The sequence below is a fragment of the Microcaecilia unicolor genome, chromosome 3 (genome assembly GCF_901765095.1).
Source record: "Microcaecilia unicolor chromosome 3, aMicUni1.1, whole genome shotgun sequence".
In the NCBI taxonomy this organism is placed as follows: Eukaryota; Metazoa; Chordata; class Amphibia; order Gymnophiona; family Siphonopidae; genus Microcaecilia; species Microcaecilia unicolor.
Window position 1 is genome coordinate 249,338,246 of NC_044033.1, and position 22,540 is coordinate 249,360,785.

Genomic DNA, 22,540 nt, shown 5'->3' on the forward strand with positions numbered 1-22,540 from the left:
TAGTGTTCATAAACCACAAGTGATTAACAGAAAGACAGACAATATGTGGAAAAGCTAAGGGAAACTGGGAAAGTTATCAGGAAAGCAAAGTTGCAAGTGGAAAATAGAAAATACAGTAAAATAAGGGGACAAGACGTTTTATAGTCAATATAGAAAATAAAAAGTATAAAAATGGCATTCAGAGAATCTTTACATAAATTTGAGGGAGAGGACGGGATTGTACAGATTAGTAGTTGGTGTGGATGGACAGACTGAATAGGCCATATGGACTTTATCTATGTCATTTTCTGTGCTTCTATGTACAGAGGATCTCTGAGGGAAAGGAAAGGATAGTAGAGATTAGTAGTTGGGTGGATGGACAGACTGGATAGGCCATATGGTCTTTATCTGTGTCATTTTCTATGTTTCTATGTACAGAGGATCTCTGAGGAAGAGGAAGGGATTGTAGAGATTATTAGCTGGTGTGGATGGACAGACTGGATTATCTGCGTCATTCTATGTATTAAGGGAGAGGAAGGGATAGTAGAGATCAGTAATTGGTGTGAATGGACAGATTGTGTATAGAAACATAGAAAATGACACAGATAAAGACCATACGGTCTATCCAGAGGATCTCTGAGGGAGAGGAAGCGATGGTACAGATTAGTAGTTGGTGTGGATGGACAGACTGGATAGGTCATATGGAGGGGCAAAATCGAACAGGGCGCCCAAGCTTTCCTGGGGCCATCCTCGCAGGATGGCCCCTTGAAGGGTCGGGGAAACCCGTATTATCTGAAGGGGCGGGGAAACCCGTATTATCGAAACAAGATGGGCATCCATCTTTCGTTTCGATAATACGGTCTGGGACGCCCAAATCATAACATTTAGGTCGTCCTTAGAGATGGTCGTCCCCGGTTTTTGGCAATAATGGAAACCGAGGATGCCCATCTGAGAAACAACCAAATCCAAGACCCTTTGGTCGTGGGAGGAGCCAGCATTCGTAGTGCGCTGGTCCCCCTGACATGCCAGGACACCAACCGGGCACCCTAGGGGGCACTGCAGTGGACTTCAGAAATTGCTCCCAGGTGCATTGCTCCCTTACCTTGTGTGCTGAGCCCCCCCAAAACCCACTCCCCACAACTGTACATCACTACCATAGCCCTCAGGGGTGAAGGGGGGGCACCTACATGTGGGTAACTTGGGATTGTGGTGGGTTTTGAAGGGCTCACATTTACCACCACAAGTGTAACAGGTGGGGGGATGGGCCTGGGTCCACCTGCCTGAAGTGCACTGCAGTACCCACTAAAACTGCTCCAGGGACCTGCATACTGCTGTCAGGGAGCTGGGTATGATATTTGATGCTGGCAAAAAAAAAAATTAAGTTTTTTTTAGGGTGGGAGGGGGTTGGTGACCACTGGGGGAGTAAGGGGAGGTCATCCCCAATTCCCTCTGGTGGTCATCTGGTCAGTTTGGGCACCTTTTTGAGGCTTGGCTGCAAGAAAAATGGACTAAGTAAAGTTGGCCAAGTGCTCATCAGGAACGCCCTTTTTTTTCCATTATCGGCCAAGGAAGCCCATCTCTTAAGCATGCCCCAGTCCCACCTTCGCTATGCTGGCAACACGCCCCCGTGAACTTTGGTCATCCCCGCGATGGAAAGCAGTTGAGGGCGCCCAAAATCGGCTTTCGATTATGCCGATTTGGGCGACCCTGAGAGAAGGATGCTCATCTTCCGATTTGTGTCGGAAGATGGGCACCCTTCTCTTTCGAAAATAAGCCTGATGGTCTTTATCTGCCGTAATTTTCTGTGTTTGAACTTATCCAGAATGAGGGCTGGTCCTATCATTAGGCAAATTACGCATCATCTAAGGTGTCAGAATTTGGAAGGTGGCAGCATGACTTCAGTGTGGCAGTAAGCAGCCTTGTAAATCTGCTCTGAGTGCAATGGTGGGTCGACCAACACAGGCCGATGCTCAGGTGCTAGTGTGTCCTGCCCCTTCCAATGAGAAATCAGAAAGTGTGGAAATTGGCATCACTTGAGCAGAGGCTTGTGCTGAAAGGCCTGCCTTGTTCTGGAGGAGGTGGAAAGTCTGGAACAGGGAAGGGGAAGATGTTGGAAATTGGTGGGAAGGAAGAGTAAAAGAGATACTGGTGACCTGTGAAGGAGGGAAAGTGGGGGAAAAGGAGATACTGACCGTGGAGGGGTTGGGGGGGAAGGGGAGATTCTGGGCATGTTAGGGGAGATTAGAAGGGGAAGAGGAGATGATAGCATGGAATGTTGCTGCTAAAGGTACTTGTGACCTGGCTTGGCTCTGTTTGAAAAACAGGATACTGGGCTAGATGGACCATTGGTCTGACCCAGGGTATGGCTACTGTTATGTATTTGGAAGTTGAGAGGGGAAAGGGGATCTGGACACCTATGGAGTATGTTGGGAAGGGAATGGGGAGATGCTGAACATGAGGGGGTGTCAGGAAGTAATAGAAAAACTGCTAGAAGGAGGGGTGGGTAGATGCTGGTCTACAGGAGGTGGTTAGAGCAATCAGCCATCCCTAGGAGCACGCAGAGATGAAGATTCATTAAGGGTATTATATATCTTTGGACTGGCCAAGCTCAGAGCAGCTGTACATGCATGATCACCTGTGCGTGTTTGTAGACCCCCAGCAGCTGAGCCATGGTTATGGACATCCGAGACTTGTCATCGCCAATCACTGCAGCCAAAGTAGACGTTCCTCTGCAGGCATAATTTGGGATGGGATCTTTGTGCCCAGAGAGTTGCCACATTGTTCCTTGCAGGGATCTGGACTGGGTATCACAGGAGTCATATATCCAAAAGCCCAAGCTGACATTGGGCAGTAGGGAGTCGTTGTGGTTAATTTCTTCCACAGCAAACGTCATTACATGCACATGCTGGTAAAAATTCAGTTGTAGTCTAAAATAATAAAATATATGGAAAATAAAACATATATATATCGTCTGTAGGTAAGTAGAAACTATCACTAATGCTAATATTATAATTTGGGACTCTTGTTTCAACAAGAGAACATCATCAGAGACATGGGGGCCAGTGTGCTACAGTAATCGCACATAAATCATTTAGAGGCCATTTTACTAAGCCGCGTAGGGGCCTACGCGCACCAAATTGGAGTTATCACCCGGTTACCACGTGGCCCTTGCGGTAATTTCAATTTTGGTGCGCAGCCGCTATGTGCGTCTGAAAAGTATCTTTTATTTTTACGCGCGCTAAGTGGCATTTGGCATGCGTAGGTCATTACCGCCCAGATTCATTTTCGGCAACAAAAAAAAGGCCTTTTTTACAGGCGTGCTAAAAAATGGATCAGCGCACACCCAAAACCCGTGCCTACACTACCACAAGCCATTTTTCAGCACGCCTTTGTAAAAGGACCCCTTAAGTCATAAATGCAGTATTGTGAATATTAATCCCAATGTTTTTTTTTAATTTATATTTTAGAAAGAAAACTCGTCACAATTATTTATCCAACAAAAAAACTTTCAGAAGAGAAGAATCAGAATAGGCATAATTAGTTCCCTGAAAGATAATTAAGCATTTACACAGAAAACCCAAAAGATGCACCAGTAGAAAGCACTCAAGGTTTCAACTGTAGAAACACTTTCCATCGTATCTCTAGATTCTTCTGGAAATATCATTTTCTGACCAAACACAAAACATCCTTTTAACAAAGTATGCTGTAAGTACTGCTTATAGAGTGTCTATCCCTGAATGAAGGCCACCAGAAGCATTGGCCAAGTGGAGATCATATCTTGAGAAGATTTAAGGAAATTAGTCAAATTACTACTAGATGGATCAACCATATTCACTGCATCATGTATCCGACTAAAAGTTGGATTTATCACAGAAGAAACAGAAAGTGAAAGTAAATTTATTTCTTTATTTGTGACATTTATATCCCACATTATCCCAAACAAGTTTGAGTTCAATGTGGCTTACAATAAACAGTATAGGATACATAACAGTGAATAATGCATAAGAATTTGTTGTAAGAACCCAATTTTACAATACAGTATCAGGAGAACATCTCTGGAGTAATTTCTTCACTAATATTAATAGTGAGAGCAAAGTGTCCTGAGCAAATTCAAGAATCATAGGTTTGTGGCCCTTAACAGATTTTCAACATTCTCCAACCGTCTATGCAGAACAAAATTATCTTTGACCCACTTTGGTCCAGCTGTCTGAAGAGTAGCTTTTTTATTATTATTTTGAAGTGTTTGTAATTTTTCTTGAACCTTATTTCACTTTGGGGTCCTTTTACTATGCCGTGCTAAAAAGTGGCCGGCAGTAGTTTTAGCGCGTGGGTTTTCCACAGAGCTACTCCTCCACCTATACGTCCCTCTCTATCCTTCCTAAAAAGATTATAGCCTGGTATGTTTACATCCCATTCATGGGAACCATTGAGCCATGTCTCTGTGACTGCAACTATGTCCAAGTCAGCCTCCAAAATCAGGGCTTGAAGGTCATGAATTTTATTGCTTAGACTGTGAGCATTTGTGGTCATCGCTTTCCATGTACATTTCCTAGTATGTGTTATGGTTTTAGTGATTTGTGAGGGTGTTTTCTCTTTGGGTACCTTCTCATCTTTTTGTTCCCCCTTCCTTGCTTTTTCTTTTTTTTCCGCTTCAGTTTTATTTTCAGGAACATCACAGTGTTGTAGTGGAGCAAAAGAATTTTGTAGTGGCAACACTTGTGCGGGTGGATGCTTCTGTGTGACATGATGAAGTCTGCCTGAGCCTACTGTGAACCATCTGTTCTTATGTGGCTTTATTCTTTGAGGCAGTGGTGAGAAGTTATGATTCTGCACAGTCCTATAAGTTGCTTTAATTGCATCTAATTCTTGCATTACTTTACAGAGCTCTTGTTTTAAAGTAGATAGCTGAAGACAGATAGGACAAGCTTTAAGTCTCCAGATGATTGGCCTTGAAACTAAAGCATCACAATTATTGCAGAGAATAAAAGTCATCCTGATTGGTTGAAATGGGTATGAACAGGTGTACTATGTTGGAGTAACAGCCTGCAAGACTGCCTGTGTATGGCTGTGGAGTAAAGTTAATGAGGTCTGGTTTGTCTATAAATGAGTGGAAAACCCTGGGGTGGGTGGGATTATAAATCCCAATGGGTCAGCTAAGTGCTGCTATCTATCAAGGGAATTCTTTAACTGAATGGACCAAAATGGTAGTGTCTGATCCAGGACTTTACACTTTATTTTACTTTTTAAAACTGCCCTAGATATTAATAACTTTCCTTTTAAATAAATCTAGATATTGCCAATAATTATAGCAGTGTAGCAGCTATGTAAAAATGCCCCTCCCCTCTATCAGAGTTTGGCAGGAACAGAAAGAAAGAAAGAAAGACAGACAGACAGAAAGAGAGGTTTCCCAGTGCTAATTAAATTGATTAAGCAACAAGCCTTAAAAATTTAAGACAATATCAGGTAGGTTTCTCACCTAACGCCAGTCAATTTGAGAAGTATGGAATTTAGGGGTCAGAATAAACCTGTCCTTTTAGTAGGAGCTTGGAAGTTAGAAGTACAAGTGATATGTCCTTTAGTTTGAGTCCAACCCTGCTTGCCCCCAGCTGTGGGAGTGCTTAAGTCCCAATGGGTCAGCTAAGTGCTGCTATCTATCAAGGGAATTCTTTAACTGAATGGACCAAAATGGTAGTGTCTGATCCAGGACTTTACACTTTATTTTACTTTTTAAAACTGCCCTAGATATTAATAGTAGTAGTAGTAGTAGTAGTAAGTCAAATTAGAACTACTGCCTGGCTACCGTGTGCCCCTGGGCGGTAATGTTAATTTCGATGCGTGTCCAAAACGCCTGGCAGAAAATAATTTCTAGTTTCTACTGCATGGCGCTAACCGGGTGGTAGTCAGCAGTGTAAGCGCGCTTACCATTACCGCCCAGTTAACACATGAGATCCTACCGCTCAGTCAATTGTTGGCAGTAAGGTCTCAGGCCCAAAGTGCAGGCGTGCTAAAAAAATGGGCCTGCGCATGTCCAAAACACGCGCCTACACCAGTGCAGGCCATTTTTCAATGCACCTTAGTAGAAGGACCCCTAAATTTCAGAGCCTAAGACCAAACTCTGTGTGCCTTAGCTTAGGAGTGAGGTTCATTCCTTTTGTGGTATCCACAAAACTAACCCACTTGGAAAAATTGCTTCCGACACAGTCTTAGCTATAGCTCCCTGCAAAGTATTGTATGCTGGGAATTTTTCTCTAAATCAATAAGAAATTAGCTCATAACAGCATTGATCTGAAATCTATGCTAATGAGGTAGTGATATGCAAAACGGCTTATGTATTGGCATTAACAGTACATTAACTCCTTTTACTAAGCAGCATACCACCGGGCTATCATAGCAGTCCAGCGGTACTTCCCACCCCTAGCGTGTCATCATTTCCAGCGCTACAAAAATGTGCCCGGTTACCTCTGGATTAACGTGACAGCCCTTACCACCACCTCAATGGGTGGCGGTAAGGGCTCCCCCCCCCCCCCCTGAAATGGCCGCGCGGCAAGTGCTTTACTTGTCGCCCGGCCATTTCCTGTAGGAAAGCGAGCCTTTCCTTTTACCACGAGCCGACGCCAGCTCCGTCCCCCTTTTGTCGCAGCTTGGTGAAAGGGATCCATAGTGTTTAAACAGGCCAGAGAAGCTTAACAACACCGTGCAAGATAACGGTAAGGAGAAAATAACCCGCTGCTTACGTATCGCAAAGTTGGATCCTGGGGGCACTGGTGAAAGGAATCGGGGTGTATGCTTTAGCATTGTGAACTGGGAAGATCCCCCCTAGAAGGACGTCCGCCTCCTTCACGTATCCAGTTACATTTACGGCAGTCGGTTGGCAGATGACTTTACTGGTGCTATAAACAGGGACAGGCAGTACCAGGAAATAAGTCAATGCCATTAACATCCTTCAGAGTTTACCTTGAGTGGAGTAGAGAAGAAACTGATTAGCACCATCCGGACGAAGGCTGATGGTTAGGGTTATGATTAGGGTAAGGTTTAGGGTTCAGGTAATGGTTAGATTTATGGGTAGGATAGGAGTTAGGTTTAGGATTTCAGTAAGGGTTGGGGGGGTCAAGGTTAAGTTTGGTCTTAGTTACTTTGAAGATTTTTTTTTATTTAAAGTTTCAAATTAAATTACAAGCATTACATCTTGTTACAGAAAATCAGAGCGCATATATCAATCAGAGAAACATAAAATTAGTCTCACATTTATAAACAAAAGGAGACTTAAAGAAAACACATAGCTCTTTCTTAGACCACCTAGTCAGAGACAATGGGGGCGTTAAGAAACATTTGGTGGTACTATATAATAGTAAGAAATGAAAAAAAACCACATATGGCCTGGGTTTACATCCACTTAATATAATATAACCTTAATCCAGATTTGCTTATTATTCAGAAACTATCTGGTAACTTTTTTTATATCCAAGAAATCTTTCAGTTGCTCTGGATCAAAAAAAGATATATTTTTTATCTAAATACTTTACTAAGCATTTATAAGGATAGGAAAGAGTAAATTTGGCTCCTAATGAGCGTGTCTCTTCTCTAAGAGTCAAGAAAGCTTTCCGTCTGTTTTGTGTGGTTTTCACCACATCTGGATAAATCCAAATTCTGTCTCCCATTACTTTGAAGATTTACCATTGAGGACCTAATTTATGAAAGATTACTCTTTCAAGGCTCCTTTTACTAAGTGGGCTTTCTGCTCACTTTACAGGAGATTCCACTGGGCTACCGTAGCAGCCCGGCAGTACTTCCCACCCCTAGTGTGCCGTCATTTCTGGTGCTACAAAAATTTATTTTTCTAGCGCCAGAGTGTAACCGGCGGTAATCGGGCAGTGCCGTTAGCGTGGAAGCCCTTACCGCCACCTCAATGGGTGGCGGTAAGGGCTCCTCCCCCCCCCCCCCCCAAAATGGCCAGGCAGCAAGTGATTTACTCGACGCCCGGCCATTTCCTATAGGAAAGCGAGACTTCCCTTTTACCAGCTGCTTGGCCTCCTTTTACCACAGCTTGGTAAAAGGGGCCCTGAGAGAATAAAAAGGATCAAACTTCACATTCAATGACCTAATCACTAATTTAACACTCTTGTTTTCTGTTTCACAATATTTTCACTCCTTGTGTTAATGTGGTTTTTACATCTTGATTAAAGATGGCTGCCTAAGAGGTTCTTTTGAAAGATAAGCGTTATCTGTTACAGGACCCATTGAATTCCTATGCTGCAGATAACAGGTGCTAATCTTTAGTAAAACACCCCCTAGGAAATTATATAAATTAAATATAAAAATACTATTTCCCACAAGTGCTTGTAAGAGAACATTGTGAAACAGAAAATGGAGGGGAAACAACAGCAGAACTAAGCTATTTTAATGATACTTGTATTGGTTAGATGTTTTTGTCTTTGTGGTAAGGAAATGTGTCATAAGATTTTGCTGTCTTCTCTTTTTCTGTCTACGAGGCTGCCCTGTTCTGATCTCCGGCTTGGTCCTTTAGGAAGCTGGATTGCTCGCAAGAGGCATCTCCCTTCAATTAACCTAAGAATTATTCAAGGAGTTTTTGCTTATAAATTTGTAAGGTCCTATCAGTCCCTCGAACTTACCTGAAAGGGCCACTGTTGTGAGTTTTTGATATCTTGTAATTACTTGTTTTTGTGTCTCTCCATGGATCTCCAGAAGTTCTTCTACTGTTTGCTATTTAAATTGCTCTGCTGCTCCCACAAAGATTCAGGGTTGCGAAGAATCAGATTTTACAGGAAAAACATAGAATTATGATACAGAGAGACACAAATAGCTGGACAGATAAAGGGACAATAACCAAAGAGACAAGAAATGCTGAGAAGAGAGAGAGAGGGGGAGAGGACAGGAAAAGCAATGACGACAACCAGAGATGCAGAAACTGCTGAGGGAAGAGAGGGGCAGGAGATGGAAAGCAGGGGGCATTAACCAGAGAACAGGAACTGCTGAGGAGAGAGAGAGGGGAAAAGGAAGGGCAATAACCAGATATACAGGAAGTGCTGAGGGGAGAGGGAAGGGCAATAACTAGAGGTACAGGAACTGCTGAGGAGAGAGAGAGGGGGGCAGGAGGGGAAAAGCAGGGGCAATAACCAGAGAACAGGAACTGCTGAGGGGAGAGAGAAGGGCAGGAGGGGAAAAGGAAGGGCAATAACCAGAGATACAGGAACTGCTGAGGGGAGAGAGAGGAGGGCAGGAGGGGAAAAGCAGGGGCAATAACCAGAGAACAGGAACTGCTGAGGGGAGAGAGAAGGGCAGGAGGGGAAAAGGAAGGGCAATAACCAGAGATACAGGAACTGCTGAGGGGAGAGAGAGGGGCAGGAGGGGAAAAGGAAGGGCAATAACCAGAGATACAGGAACTGCTGAGGGGAGAGAGAGGAGCAGGAGGGGAAAAGGAAGGGCAATAACCAGAGATACAGGAACTGCTGAGGGGAGAGAGAGGGGCAGGAGGGGAAAAGGAAGGGCAATAACCAGAGAACAGGAACTGCTGAGGGGAGAGAGAAGGGCAGGAGGGAAAAAGGAAGGGCAATAACCAGAGATACAGGAACTGCTGAGGGGAGATAGAGGGGGGCAGGAGGGGAAAAGCAGGGGCAATAACCAGAGATACAGGAACTGCTGAGGGGAGAGAGAGGAGCAGGAGGGGAAAAGGAAGGGCAATAACCAGAGAACAGGAACTGCTGAGGGGAGAGAGAAGGGCAGGAGGGAAAAAGGAAGGGCAATAACCAGAGAACAGGAACTGCTGAGGGGAGAGAGAAGGGCAGGAGGGGAAAAGGAAGGGCAATAACCAGAGAACAGGAACTGCTGAGGGGAGAGAGAAGGGCAGGAGGGGAAAAGGAAGGGCAATAACCAGAGATACAGGAACTGCTGAGGGGAGAGAAGGGCAGGAGGGGAAAAGGAAGGGCAATAACCAGAGAACAGGAACTGCTGAGGGGAGAGAGAAGGGCAGGAGGGAAAAAGGAAGGGCAATAACCAGAGATACAGGAACTGCTTAGGGGAGATAGAAGGGCAGGAGGGGAAAAGGAAGGGCAATAACCAGAGATACAGGAACTGCTGAGGGGAGAAAGAGGAGCAGGAGGGGAAAAGGAAGGGCAATAACCAGAGATACAGGAACTGCTGAGGGGAGAGAGAGGGGCAGGAGGGGAAAAGGAAGGGCAATAACCAGAGATACAGGAACTGCTGAGGGGAGATAGAGGGGGGCAGGAGGGGAAAAGCAGGGGCAATAACCAGAGATACAGGAACTGCTGAGGGGAGAGAGAGGAGCAGGAGGGGAAAAGGAAGGGCAATAACCAGAGATACAGGAACTGCTGAGGGGAGAGAGAGGGGCAGGAGGGGAAAAGGAAGGGCAATAACCAGAGAACAGGAACTGCTGAGGGGAGAGAGAAGGGCAGGAGGGAAAAAGGAAGGGCAATAACCAGAGATACAGGAACTGCTGAGGGGAGATAGAGGGGGGCAGGAGGGGAAAAGCAGGGGCAATAACCAGAGATACAGGAACTGCTGAGGGGAGAGAGAGGAGCAGGAGGGGAAAAGGAAGGGCAATAACCAGAGATACAGGAACTGCTGAGGGGAGAGAGAGGGGCAGGAGGGGAAAAGGAAGGGCAATAACCAGAGATACAGGAACTGCTGAGGGGAGAGAGAGGAGCAGGAGGGGAAAAGGAAGGGCAATAACCAGAGAACAGGAACTGCTGAGGGGAGAGAGAGGGGCAGGAGGGGAAAAGGAAGGGCAATAACCAGAGATACAGGAACTGCTGAGGGGAGAGAAGGGCAGGAGGGGAAAAGGAAGGGCAATAACCAGAGAACAGGAACTGCTGAGGGGAGAGAGAAGGGCAGGAGGGGAAAAGGAAGGGCAATAACCAGAGATACAGGAACTGCTGAGGGGAGAGAGAGGGGCAGGAGGGGAAAAGGAAGGGCAATAACCAGAGAACAGGAACTGCTGAGGGGAGAGAGAAGGGCAGGAGGGAAAAAGGAAGGGCAATAACCAGAGATACAGGAACTGCTGAGGGGAGAGAGAGGGGCAGGAGGGGAAAAGGAAGGGCAATAACCAGAGAACAGGAAATGCTGAGGGGAGAGAGAAGGGCAGGAGGGAAAAAGGAAGGGCAATAACCAAAGATACAGGAACTGCTGAGGGGAGATAGAGGGGGGCAGGAGGGGAAAAGCAGGGGCAATAACCAGAGATACAGGAACTGCTGAGGGGAGAGAGAGGAGCAGGAGGGGAAAAGGAAGGGCAATAGCCAGAGATACAGGAACTGCTGAGGGGAGAGAGAGGGGCAGGAGGGGAAAAGGAAGGGCAATAACCAGAGAACAGGAACTGCTGAGGGGAGAGAGAGGGGCAGGAGGGAAAAAGGAAGGGCAATAACCAGAGATACAGGAACTGCTGAGGGGAGATAGAGGGGGGCAGGAGGGGAAAAGGAAGGGCAATAACCAGAGAACAGGAACTGCTGAGGGGAGAGAGAGGGGCAGGAGGGAAAAAGGAAGGGCAATAACCAGAGATACAGGAACTGCTGAGGGGAGAGAGAGGGGCAGGAGGGCAAAAAGGAAGGGCAATAACTAGAGGTGCAGGAACTGCTGAGGAGAGAGAGAAATTAAAGAGCAATAGAGACTAAAATAAGAGATGCAGAGATATTAAGACAGGCCAGGGAAATATATTGTGGCAACAGACAGAAAACTAAATCTATCAGAAAAATTTCTGGATAAAAGACACCTCAGAAAGGTAAAGGGCCAGGTTTAAGTTTTAGGCAAAATAATACATGATAAGAGAAAGCCTAAAATTGCCTCACTTTTCTCTCAGAGTTTGAAGTAGCACCATGTTTATCTGAAACATAAATCAGTCCCTACAGTTTTCTGAATATTTGTAACAGATTATTAAACATCTCTCCAAAAAATAATGTTTTAAAGTCTTACACACGTTGTTCACAGCAGAAGCTCACAGACTCTCTGACCCTGGAGCTGCCTGACACCGGCTGATAACTTTTCCCGTATTCCCTCGTCATAAAGACCAATTTTCATGACGGAGTAATTGCTAATTGTTTTGAGATTTTCACAAGCCACAGCGGGAGGGCTTGATTGATAAACACAGGAATATGAACTTTGAAAAGAACAGAGCTTGGGGAAATTATTTTTTTATTTCTGTATTGTTGAACAGATGCTGAAGGAGAACAGTGGCATCATTAACACCCCTTTCCCCCCAATTTTTTTTTTTACAAAGCCACGTGGTGGTGCCGACACAGCCCATTCACTTTGAATGGGCTGTGCCTGAGTTAAAGGGGGGGTGGGGTAAAGTTTCCATTATTCAATCTCCTTCTTGATCCTCACGCACCTATCTAGACTGTTTAAATGCAATTCACACAAATCTCTCAAAATGTAACTCTCTTGTTCCTCTACTCCCCCCATCCATCCTCTTAAAATTTCATTTTCTACCTTTATCAACTAAAAGGAGCCCTTTTACTAAGCCGCATAAGCGTCTACGTTGGCTCGCGTCTGATACACGTGGCCAAAAAACAATTTTTATTTTGGGATGCACTTATCAGACATGTGTAGGTCATTACCACCCGGTTCCCAGGTGACACTTTACCGCTAGGTCAATGGCTGGTGGTAAGGTCGCAGACCTGAAATGGACGCGCGGCAATTTTCATTTTGCCGCACGTCCATTTTCGGCAAAAAAAATGTTAAAGATTTTTTTTTTTTTTTGCAGGTGTGCTGAAAAATGATTCTGCGCATGCCCAAAACCCGTGCCTACATTACTGCAGGCCATTTTTCAGCACACCTTAGTAAAAGGACCCCAAAATTTGTAAGCCACATCGAACCAAACATGTTTGGAAAACGTGGGATATAAATGCTGCTATAAAAAAAAAAATTTAAGTACTCCCGTCTGTACTTCTGCCCAGAGACTCTACTGCTTGTTAGTACTCCTAATGAGATAATTTTATATAGATTGCTAAAATTTAGGCGCCCAAAATCTGAGCGCTAAGGTAGAATTCTATAAAGGCAAAATTAGTGGGTAATCTATATAATAATTTGTAATTCTGCTTCCCTGGATGGCTGGTGGCTGGCTGGGTTCGTAACAGCATGCTGACGTCAGCTCGCCTCCAGCGTTCCCTTCCCTCTCAGTGTCCCGCCCTCACGTAAAGACGAAATGATGTCAGAAGAGGGCGGGACACTGAGAGGGAAGGCTGGAGGTAAGATGAATGGCTTAAAGGCAGGGCGGCAGGAAGGACAGAGTCACTAGCCATGCATGGGAGGGGAGGATCGCTGGACAGGGGAGGGGAGAATCGCTGGACACGGAGGGGAGGGAAGAATCGTTGGACATGGAGGGGAGGGCAGGGGAGAGAGGAGAAATCACTTAGAGGAGAGCCTTTCTAGGGCCCGTTTCATTTTTCACAAAACGGGCTTTGTTGCTTGTCCACTTTAAAGCAGCAGCATTACACTTAGGGGTCCTTTTACTAAGGTGCACTGAAAATGGCCTGTGGTACTGTAGGTGCATGTTTTGGGCACGTGCAGATCCATTTTTCAGTGTGCCTGCAAAAAAATGCCTCTCATATTTTTGCTGAAAATGGGCGCGCAACAAAATTAAAATTGGCGCGCGTCCATTTTGGGTCTGAGCTCTTACCACCAGCCGTTGACCTAGCGGTAAAAAGTGTCATGTGGTAACTGGGCAGTATTGACCTACGCGCGTCCAAAAATAAAAAATTATTTTTTGAACGCGCACCAAAAATGAAAAGTACTGAAAGAGCCTGGCGGTAACTATTTGGGCGTGCGTTGGGTGCGTGTAGAAGCTTACGCGGCTTACTAAAAAGAAGCCCGTAAATTTCTATGGCAGGTTGGTGCCTGAATGCAACGCCTTGCACACACAACCGAAAATATTTTATACAGCATGCGCTGGAAGGGTTGGCACGCCTGTGACCTGCCCAAGCCCCCTACCCTGTCGCTCCCTTCTGTCTCTAGTGGCTGCCTGTCCAAAATGGCTGTTGTGACATTTAGATGTGACTGCTTATGCCATGTCAATCGCTGGCAGAAATTTGCACGTCTAAATGTATCATTTTAGCATGCAAATGGTCGCATTCTATACCTGCAGGTGTAAATATTGGAGATGCCTCCTTCCATTTAATCTTAGAGCTCAACATTCAGCCGGCAGGGGTGAGCATTTTGCTCCCGACTGACAGAGTTATTCCCTGCCCAGGCTTGACCTTTGACTATCTGGTTCTTTTTGAGCTGGCTAACATGTAGCCACTTAAGTGGCAGTGAGTTAGCACATAAAAATAGGACAGATATTTATGCAGTAAGGGATGAATATCAGTGCTTAAGTGGCCACGTACTGACTCCACCCCCGGAATGCCCCAAACCAGGGCCGGATTATATGTTACATGTATCTATGGGCCCTGCTACCCCACCTTAATTTCACCTCTCCACAAGTAGCAGGGAAAAGTACAGCGCCTAGCCTTGTTTGTGAGCGAACATGGGGACTAGGCAAGCACATGCTTTGAACGGAGAGGCTTCATGGGTAGAGCTAGAGAGCGGCCAAGTTACCCAGTTCCAGGAGGGAAATTCTGAGCCAGTCCTGGATTTCTGCAACCCTATCGTGGTACAGTATGCATGGAATAGATTTCCTGAGCCAGTACGTCAAGCTCCATCTCTGGCCGTTCTCAAATCTAGGCTAAAAGCCCAACTTTTTGATGCTGCTTTTAACTCCTAACCCTTACTTGTAGCGCTATAGAAATGCTAAATAGTAGTAGTAGTGCTCACTTGTTCAGTACCCATGTTTTGTCATTCCCTCCTTAGTAATTCCCTTATCCAGTGGTGTGCTCTTCAATCAAAGTTCACCATTAAAGGATTATTTTAATGAAAAAACTGTGTTCCCTCCTGTTTTTAAAGGCCCTTTGTGCTCTTCTTTTTTGTTTGGTAAATGTTTAACAACAGGCTCTTTCCGTGGTCCACCTCTGTGCCCCCCCCCCCCCCCCATCCACCTCTGCGCCCCCTCCCCCCCCAAATTGCAGAGCTGGCTATAGCCGGGGAGAGAGCCTGGGAGGGGCAATGCGTTACTCCAGGAAAAAAAAATTAAATGATCCCAGGTTCCAATTCATGTTTAATGTGGGATAAAATGCGATAAATAAGTAAATAAATATAAACTTTTAATGTTGAGCACCTGATTCTCAAAGTGGACATATTCCAAACACTTTAATGAAAATAAAATGATTTTTTCTACCTTTGTTGTCTGGTGACTTTCCAGCTTATAATCGAAAGAGAAAAACGCCTATATTTCAACCCAAATCGGGAGAGGGGCATTTTTCTCGCAAAGGCGCTCAAATCGGTATAATTGAAAGCCGATTTGGGGCGTTTCCAACTGCACTCCGTTGCGAAAACGAATAACGTTGATGGGGGCGTGTCGGAGGCGGGACTGGGGCGTGGTTATCAGCTGAAGAGAGATGGGTGTCTGTAGCTGATAATCGGAAAAAAAGCGTTTTTACCACGATTTTGGGTCACTTTTTTTGGACCCTTTTTTTTCACGAACAAGTCCCAAAAAAGTGCCCCAACTGCCCAGATGACCACTGGAGGGAATCGGGGATGATGTCCCCGGACTCCCCCAGTGGTCACTAACCCCCTCCCACCAAAACAAACCCCACTTTAAAAACTTTTTTCCCAGCCTCTATGCCAGCCTCAAATGCCGTACCCACCTCCATGAAAGCAGAATGTGTTCTATCCTGTGACAGGCTTTCCCTGGTTCTGATGTGGCTCTCGGATGAGTGGGACACCTTTTCTGTTATGTGCACTGCAGAGTCACATCAGCAATGCATTGTGGTGGGTGTAGGGTATTGGGCTCCGTGATTCCACTAGCTTGTGTTAAATGCTCACGATGTTGGTAGTTGGTAGACTCTTCTCCCATGGTGCTTTTCCCCCTGCCTACTGGGTCAGAATGTGCCCTGTTGTAAGCCAGTTTTAGTTCCCTTTCCTGTGTTAGCCACGTTAGACAACTTAGTTCTTACCTTGAATGTGGCTGAAAGAGGGCATTGTACAGCATTCTGCCAGCTCTGACCTACTGCTAATCTCAGTACCAGGGAGATTCGTTGCCAGTGGGGCAGTTAACTGTGAGTAAACGTGCTTATTCCAATAAAGGACATTTTTGGAGAGATTAGTCTTCAGGTGTCAACTGGTGTGCCAATGTTATACAGCAGCAACAAGTCCTAGAGGCCTGCGTGTATGCAGGCCTCTGGAGCACTTTTAGTGGGTACCACAGTGCACTTCAGCCAGGTGGACACAGGCCCATCCCCCCCACCACCTGCAACACTCGTGCTGGTAAATGGGAGGCCTCCAAAACCCCCTGTACCCACATGTAGGTGCCCCCTTCACCCCTAAGAGCTATGGTAGTGTTGTACATTTGTGGGTAGTGGGTTTTGGGGGAGGGGGGTTGGGAGCTCAGCACCCGTGGTAAGGGAGCTATGCATGTGGGAACTTTTTCTGAAGTCCACCGCACTGACCTAGGGTGCCCAGTTGGTGTCCTGGCATATCAGGGGGGCCAGTGTACTACCAATCCTGGCCCCTCCCATGACCAAATGGCTCGGATTAGGACGTTTTTGAGCTGGGCGTTTTTAGTTTCCATTATCGCTAAAAAAAAAACAAATGCCCAGCTCAAAAACATTCATTTTTTCGAAAATACGGCTCGACTCGCCCCTTCACGGACCTGTTCTCGGAGATAAACGCCCATGGAGATAGGCGTTTGCGTTCGATTTTGCCCCTCCACGTTTTTCTGATCATGCTGGCCCTTCTCTCCCCTGCCCCCTTCCTCCTCCAGTCACCAATGCCCAGCGACTCCCTTCTCTCCCCTGTCAGCCCCTCCAGCCACCCATACCCAGCGATTCTCTTTGCTCCCCTGCCCCCCTCCAGCCACCCATACCCAGCGATTGTCCTCTCTCCCCTGCCCCCCTCCAACCACCCATACCCAGTGATTGTCCTCTCTCCCCTACCCCCTCCAACCACCCATACCCAGTGATTGTCCTCTCTCCCCTACCCCCCCTCCAGCCACCCATGCCCAGCGACTCACTTCTCTCCCCTGCCAGCTCCTCCAGCCACCGAGGTTGTTCAGCGAATTCTTCGGGGCAGGCAGTCTTGCCTGCCCACTGCCAGCGCTGACTCTCCCCCGCTGCCGGATCGCTCTTCAAAATGGCTGCCAAGACTTACAAGGGCGGCCTCCAAGACTCGCGAGGCCGCCACTGGAAGTCTCGGCGGCCATTTTTAAAGAGTGATCCGGCAGCGGGGGAGGGTCAGCGCCAGTGTTACAAGAAATGATTTATTTTGGGGAAAATAGCACCATTACACCAGCAGCGGGCAGGCATGACTGCCTGCCCCGAAGAATTTGCTGGACAAGGGAGGTGAGGGACCAGACCCTGTAGGAGGAAGGAAGGAAGGAGAGCTGGCTCGCCCTCAGGAACAACCAGCTCGCAAGTCTGTAAAAAATTTAACAACCGGCTCTTGCGAGCCGGCTCCAGCACACCACTGCCCTTATCCCTTATTTGTCCTGTTTGTCCTGTTTAGATTGTAAGCTCTGTTGAGCAGGGACTGTCTCTTCATGTACAGTGTACAGTGTTGTGAACGTCTCTAGTAGTGCTATAGAAATGATAAGTAGTAGTAATAGAACTCTGGCCAGTCCTGTTTCAAACTTCTCTCAATTCAGTCTCCCTTCTGGAACTGGGTAATTTGGCAGCTCTGCAGTAACAGGCTGAGAACCAGAAACTGGGCCAGAATGCGGAGTACCCCAAGGACCACCGCTCTCACCGACCCTTTTCAACCTATTGATGATATCTCTGGCCAAATCATTATCCAACCAAGGCCTCAATCCATACATCTACGCAGATGACGTCACGATCTACATCCCATTTAAACATGAGCTAAAAGAAATCACTAATGAAATCAATCACAGCCTCCAAATCATGAACTCATGGGCGGATGCATTTCAATTAAAACTTAACACAGAAAAAACACAATGTCTCATTCTCTCATCACAACACAACATAAGCAAACCCGCCACTATAAACACCCCAAACTATACCCTCCCTGTTTCAGATACCCTGAAAATACTTGGAGTCACAATTGACCGAAATCTCACACTAGAAAGCCATGCGAAAAACACAAAATATTCCAATCAATGTGGAAACTCAAAAGAGTAAAACCTTTCTTCCCAAGGGAAATATTTCGCAGCCTGGTACAATCAATGGTGCTAAGTCACCTAGATTACTATAATGCACTCTATGCCGGATGTAAACCTTATTCAACCTAATGATGATACCTTTAGCCAAACTTCTAGCTAATCAAAACCTCAATCCCTACATATATGCAGACGATGTCACAATCTACATCCCGTTCAAACATGATCTAAATGAAATCACCAACGAGATCAACCAAAGCCTCCTAATCATGCGCACCTGGGCGGATGCATTCCAATTAAAACTTAACGCAGAAAAAACACAATGTCTTGTGCTCACCTCCCAACATAACACAAAAAACTTCTCCACCATAATCACACCATACTGTTCTCTTCCTGTCTCACAAAACTTGAAAATTCTTGGGGTTACTATTGATCGAAACCTCACTCTCGATACCCACGTGAAGAATATGACGAAAAAGATGTTCCACACCATGTGGAAACTCAAAAGAGTAAAACCTTTCTTCCCAAGATACATCTTCCGTACCCTGGTACAGTCAATGGTAATAAGCCATCTGGACTACTGCAACGCACTATTTGCTGGCTGCAAAGAACAGACTATCAAAAAACTCCAAACAGCCCAGAATACTGCCGCCAGACTCATATTTGGAAAAACAAAATATGAAAGTGCAAAACCCCTAAGGGAAAAACTGCACTGGCTCCCACTTAAGGAACGCATTGCGTTCAAGATATGCACGATTGTACACAAAATCATTCACGCAGATGCCCCTATCTACATGCTAAACCTCGTGGACCTACCTCCAAGAAACGCCACAAGAACATCCCGCAAATTTCTCAATTTACACTTCCCCAGCTGTAAAGGACTAAAATACAAGCTGATGCATGCCACCACCTTCTCTTACACGAGCACGCAGATATGGAATGCATTACCCACAGACCTGAAATCAATTGTCGAAACAAATAACTTTCGCAAATCTCTGAAGACACACTTCTTCAACAAGGCCTACAAAGAGAACCAATAGCTTCACTGACCCACTTTGCCAACTCACCCAGCTATGAAAATCCACTTCCGCAATCACCCGCCTAATCACTTCCTCTATCTTCCCTTACTCAATCTCTGCACACGACTAATTGTATCTGATATTCTGGAATGACAATGTCATAACAAAACTATGTAAGCCACATTGAGCCTGCAAATAGGTGGGAAAACGTGGGATACAAATGCAATAAATAAATAAAATAAATAAAGAACAAATCATCAAGAAGCTCCAAACAGCCCAAAATACTGCAGCCAGACTCATATTTGGAAATATGAAAGTGCCAAACCCCTAAGAGAAAAACTACACTGGCTCCCACTTAAAGAACATATTAAGTTCAAAATCTGCACTCTGATTCACAAAATCATTTACGGAGAGGCCCCGGTCTACATGTCAGACCTCATAGACTTACCACCCAGGAACGCTAAAAGATCAGCACGCACATTCCTGAACCTCCACTACCCCAGTTGCAAAGGACTAAAATACAAATTAACATACGCATCCAGCTTCTCCTACATAAGCACGCAACTATGGAATGCATTACCACTCGCCGTGAAAAAATACCTGACCTATCTAACTTTCGGAGATCACTGAAGACCAGCTTGGTCAACAAGGCATACCACAATGATCCATCCTAACTACCAGACAATGAAACTCAAGCCTGAACTGGATAAAACCTAACTCTCTATACTTGACTACCAAGGTCTACTCTACCATGAATGAACTTTAATGCCATACCATCCTATCTCTTATTCCGAATATGAACTCCTTATACTTGACTGCTAATCTACTATCCGGCTTATTTTCGAAAGTGATCGCCGGCCATCTTCCGACATAAATCGGGAAATGGCCGGTGAAATCGGTATAATCGAAAGCTGCTTTTTTGACAGCATCGCCGCTTTCCCGTCGCCTCGCCGGCGAAGGTTCAAAGGGGCATGTCGCCAGCAAAGCGAAGGCGGACATGGGCGTGGCTACCAGATGGCCGGCTTTCGCGGATAATGGAAAAAAAAAAGCGGCGTTAAGCAGTATTTTGCCGGGTTTACTTGGTCCTTTTATTTTCACGACCAAGCCTCAAAAAGGTGACCCAACTGACCAGATGACCACTGGAGGGAATGGGGGATGACCTCCCCATAGTCCCCCAGTGGTCACCAACCCCCTCCCACACAAAAAAAATAAAAATAAAGCACTTTTTTGCCAGCATCTATGCCAGCCTCTAATGTCATACCCAGGTCCCTAACAGCAGTATGCAAGTCCCTGGAGCAATTTTTAATGGGTGCAGTGCACTTCAGGCAGGCAGACCCAGGTCCATCCCCCCCTACCTGTTACACTTGTGGTGCTAAGTGTTGAGCCCTCCAAACCCCCCCAAACCCCACTGTACCCACATGGAGGTGCCCCCTTCACCCATAAGGGCTATGGTAATGGTGTAGAGTTGTGGGGAGTGGGTTTGGGGGGGATTTGGGGGGCTCAGCACCCAAAGGAAGGGAGCTATGCACCTGGGAGCTTTTTTGTATTTTTTAAACATTTTAGAAGTGTCCCCTAGGGTGCCCTGGCATGTGAGAGGGACCAGTGCATTACAAATGCTGGCTCCTCTCACAACCAAATGCCTTATCACTGAAAAACAAAACCAGCCTTCTCAAACCCGGCGAACTCTGGCATTTGGCCGGGCTAAACCGTATTATCGAAAAAAGAGATGGCCGGCTATCTTTTTCGATAATACGGTTCCTGCCAGCTGTTGCGCCGCCGCCAAAATAGATCGCCGGCGATCTGTTTCGCCAGCAACATTCGATTATGCCCCTCCACGTCAATCAAGTTCTTTAATGTAATAACACTTGTATCTCTCACTCCGGAAATGGCAATCGCCATGACGGAATAATGTAAGCCACATTGAGCCTGCAAATAGGTGGGAAAATGTGGGATACAAATGCAATAAATAAATAAAGTAGGAAACTATTAGCAGCCAAGTTCATACAAAGTTAATTAATTTCAGTGGAAAATAAATCTGTTGGCTGCCTGCTAAGTGAATATTCCATCCCTGTTTCATTATTGCTACCAAGTGTTACATATTTGGGGCACTTGCTTAAAACTTTGATGGTCTTTATTTGTTTATCCAGACCTTACAAGCACATGGTATTGCTTTGGGTCCTACTGATCTATACATCTGCTATCTAGAATTTTGGAAGATGGAAATGAGGAAATAAAAACTAAGTTTTGGATGCACTTGTAGAAGTTATTGTTGTTTACTTTTGCAGTGTGTGTATGGATGCTTGTTCTGGTGTGTGCATGTGATAATGTTTGAATAACTGTCTATACTTATGGCTATGATTTCTGAACATGTGGCATCATTAAGGGAAAGACTTTTAAATACCCAGTTGGGTATATATGCTAATCTCATCTTTGTGAAATGTTTCAGACAAATCCATCTACTTGCTCCTATGATGTTACTGAATTCTATTATTCTGTCTCATTGTATTTTCAAATGTAAGCCACACTGAGCCCGAGTTTGTTTGGGATAATGTGGGATATAAATGTAAAAAAAAAATCCTTTATCCTCCACCTTAAGACACTGCCTACCCGCTGGATAGTGATGGCACAAGGAAAGCAAGGGGTCCTTTTACTAAGGTGCACTGAAAAACGGCCTGCGGTGGTGTAGGCACGGGTTTTGGGCATGCAAAGAATCATTTTTCAGCGCACCTGTAAAAAAGGCCTTTTTTTAATTTTTGCCGAAAATGGACGTGCGGCAAAATGAAAATTGCTGCACGTCCATTTTGAGTCTGAGACCTTACCATCAGCCATTGACCTAGCGGTAAAGCCTCATGCGGTAACTGACGCATGCCAAATGCCACTTGGCGTGCGTCCGATACGCGCAGCAGAAAATAAAAATTATTTTTCAGACGTACAACAAAAATGAAATTACTGCAAGAGCCACGTGGTATCCATGTGGTAACTCCATTTTGTCGCACGTTGGGCATTCATAGACGCTTACATGGCTTAGTAAAAGGGCCCCCAGGTTTGGTCCAGTGAAAATTAATTCAAAATATCCTGTTCCTTAGCTGGGCTCTAGAATGTCCATATTGAAAATGCAACCATACCATGCCATTGTGGTTATGCTCCACTAATAAGTTAAACGATTAGCTGCCTTGAAAGGATCAACATACAGCAACAATCAGACCAACTGCAACTACCCAACGTGGCCAAGTTTTGTCAAAATGGGTGCATCAGGGGTTTATGGGGTTGTAGAATACTTCTCCTTAGATAGAATTTTTGCATCCAAGACTACTACAAGCAGCTCCTGAATGACAACTACTACTACTACTTATTTCTATAGCGCTACTAG

The 22,540-nt window shown here is 45.6% G+C and overlaps 1 protein-coding gene across 3 annotated transcripts in view; it reads right to left on the reverse strand.

Moving 5' to 3' along the window:
* Positions 1-22,540, reverse strand: part of LOC115466451 (extracellular calcium-sensing receptor-like) — an 83,952-nt gene that overhangs the window by 13,764 nt on the left and 47,648 nt on the right. The window contains exons 1-3 of one of the 3 annotated variants that reach the window (XM_030197672.1): positions 8,610-9,048; positions 6,714-6,933; positions 2,615-2,906 (exon numbers count right to left, since the gene is read on the reverse strand). In XM_030197672.1, the coding sequence (XP_030053532.1) occupies positions 2,615-2,906; positions 6,714-6,919 (498 nt within the window). In that variant the 5' untranslated portion in view covers positions 6,920-6,933; positions 8,610-9,048. Of the gene's footprint in view, positions 1-2,614; positions 2,907-6,713; positions 6,934-8,609; positions 9,049-22,540 lie in introns of those variants that run through there. The other 2 variants (XM_030197673.1, XM_030197674.1) reach the window with 2 other exon arrangements.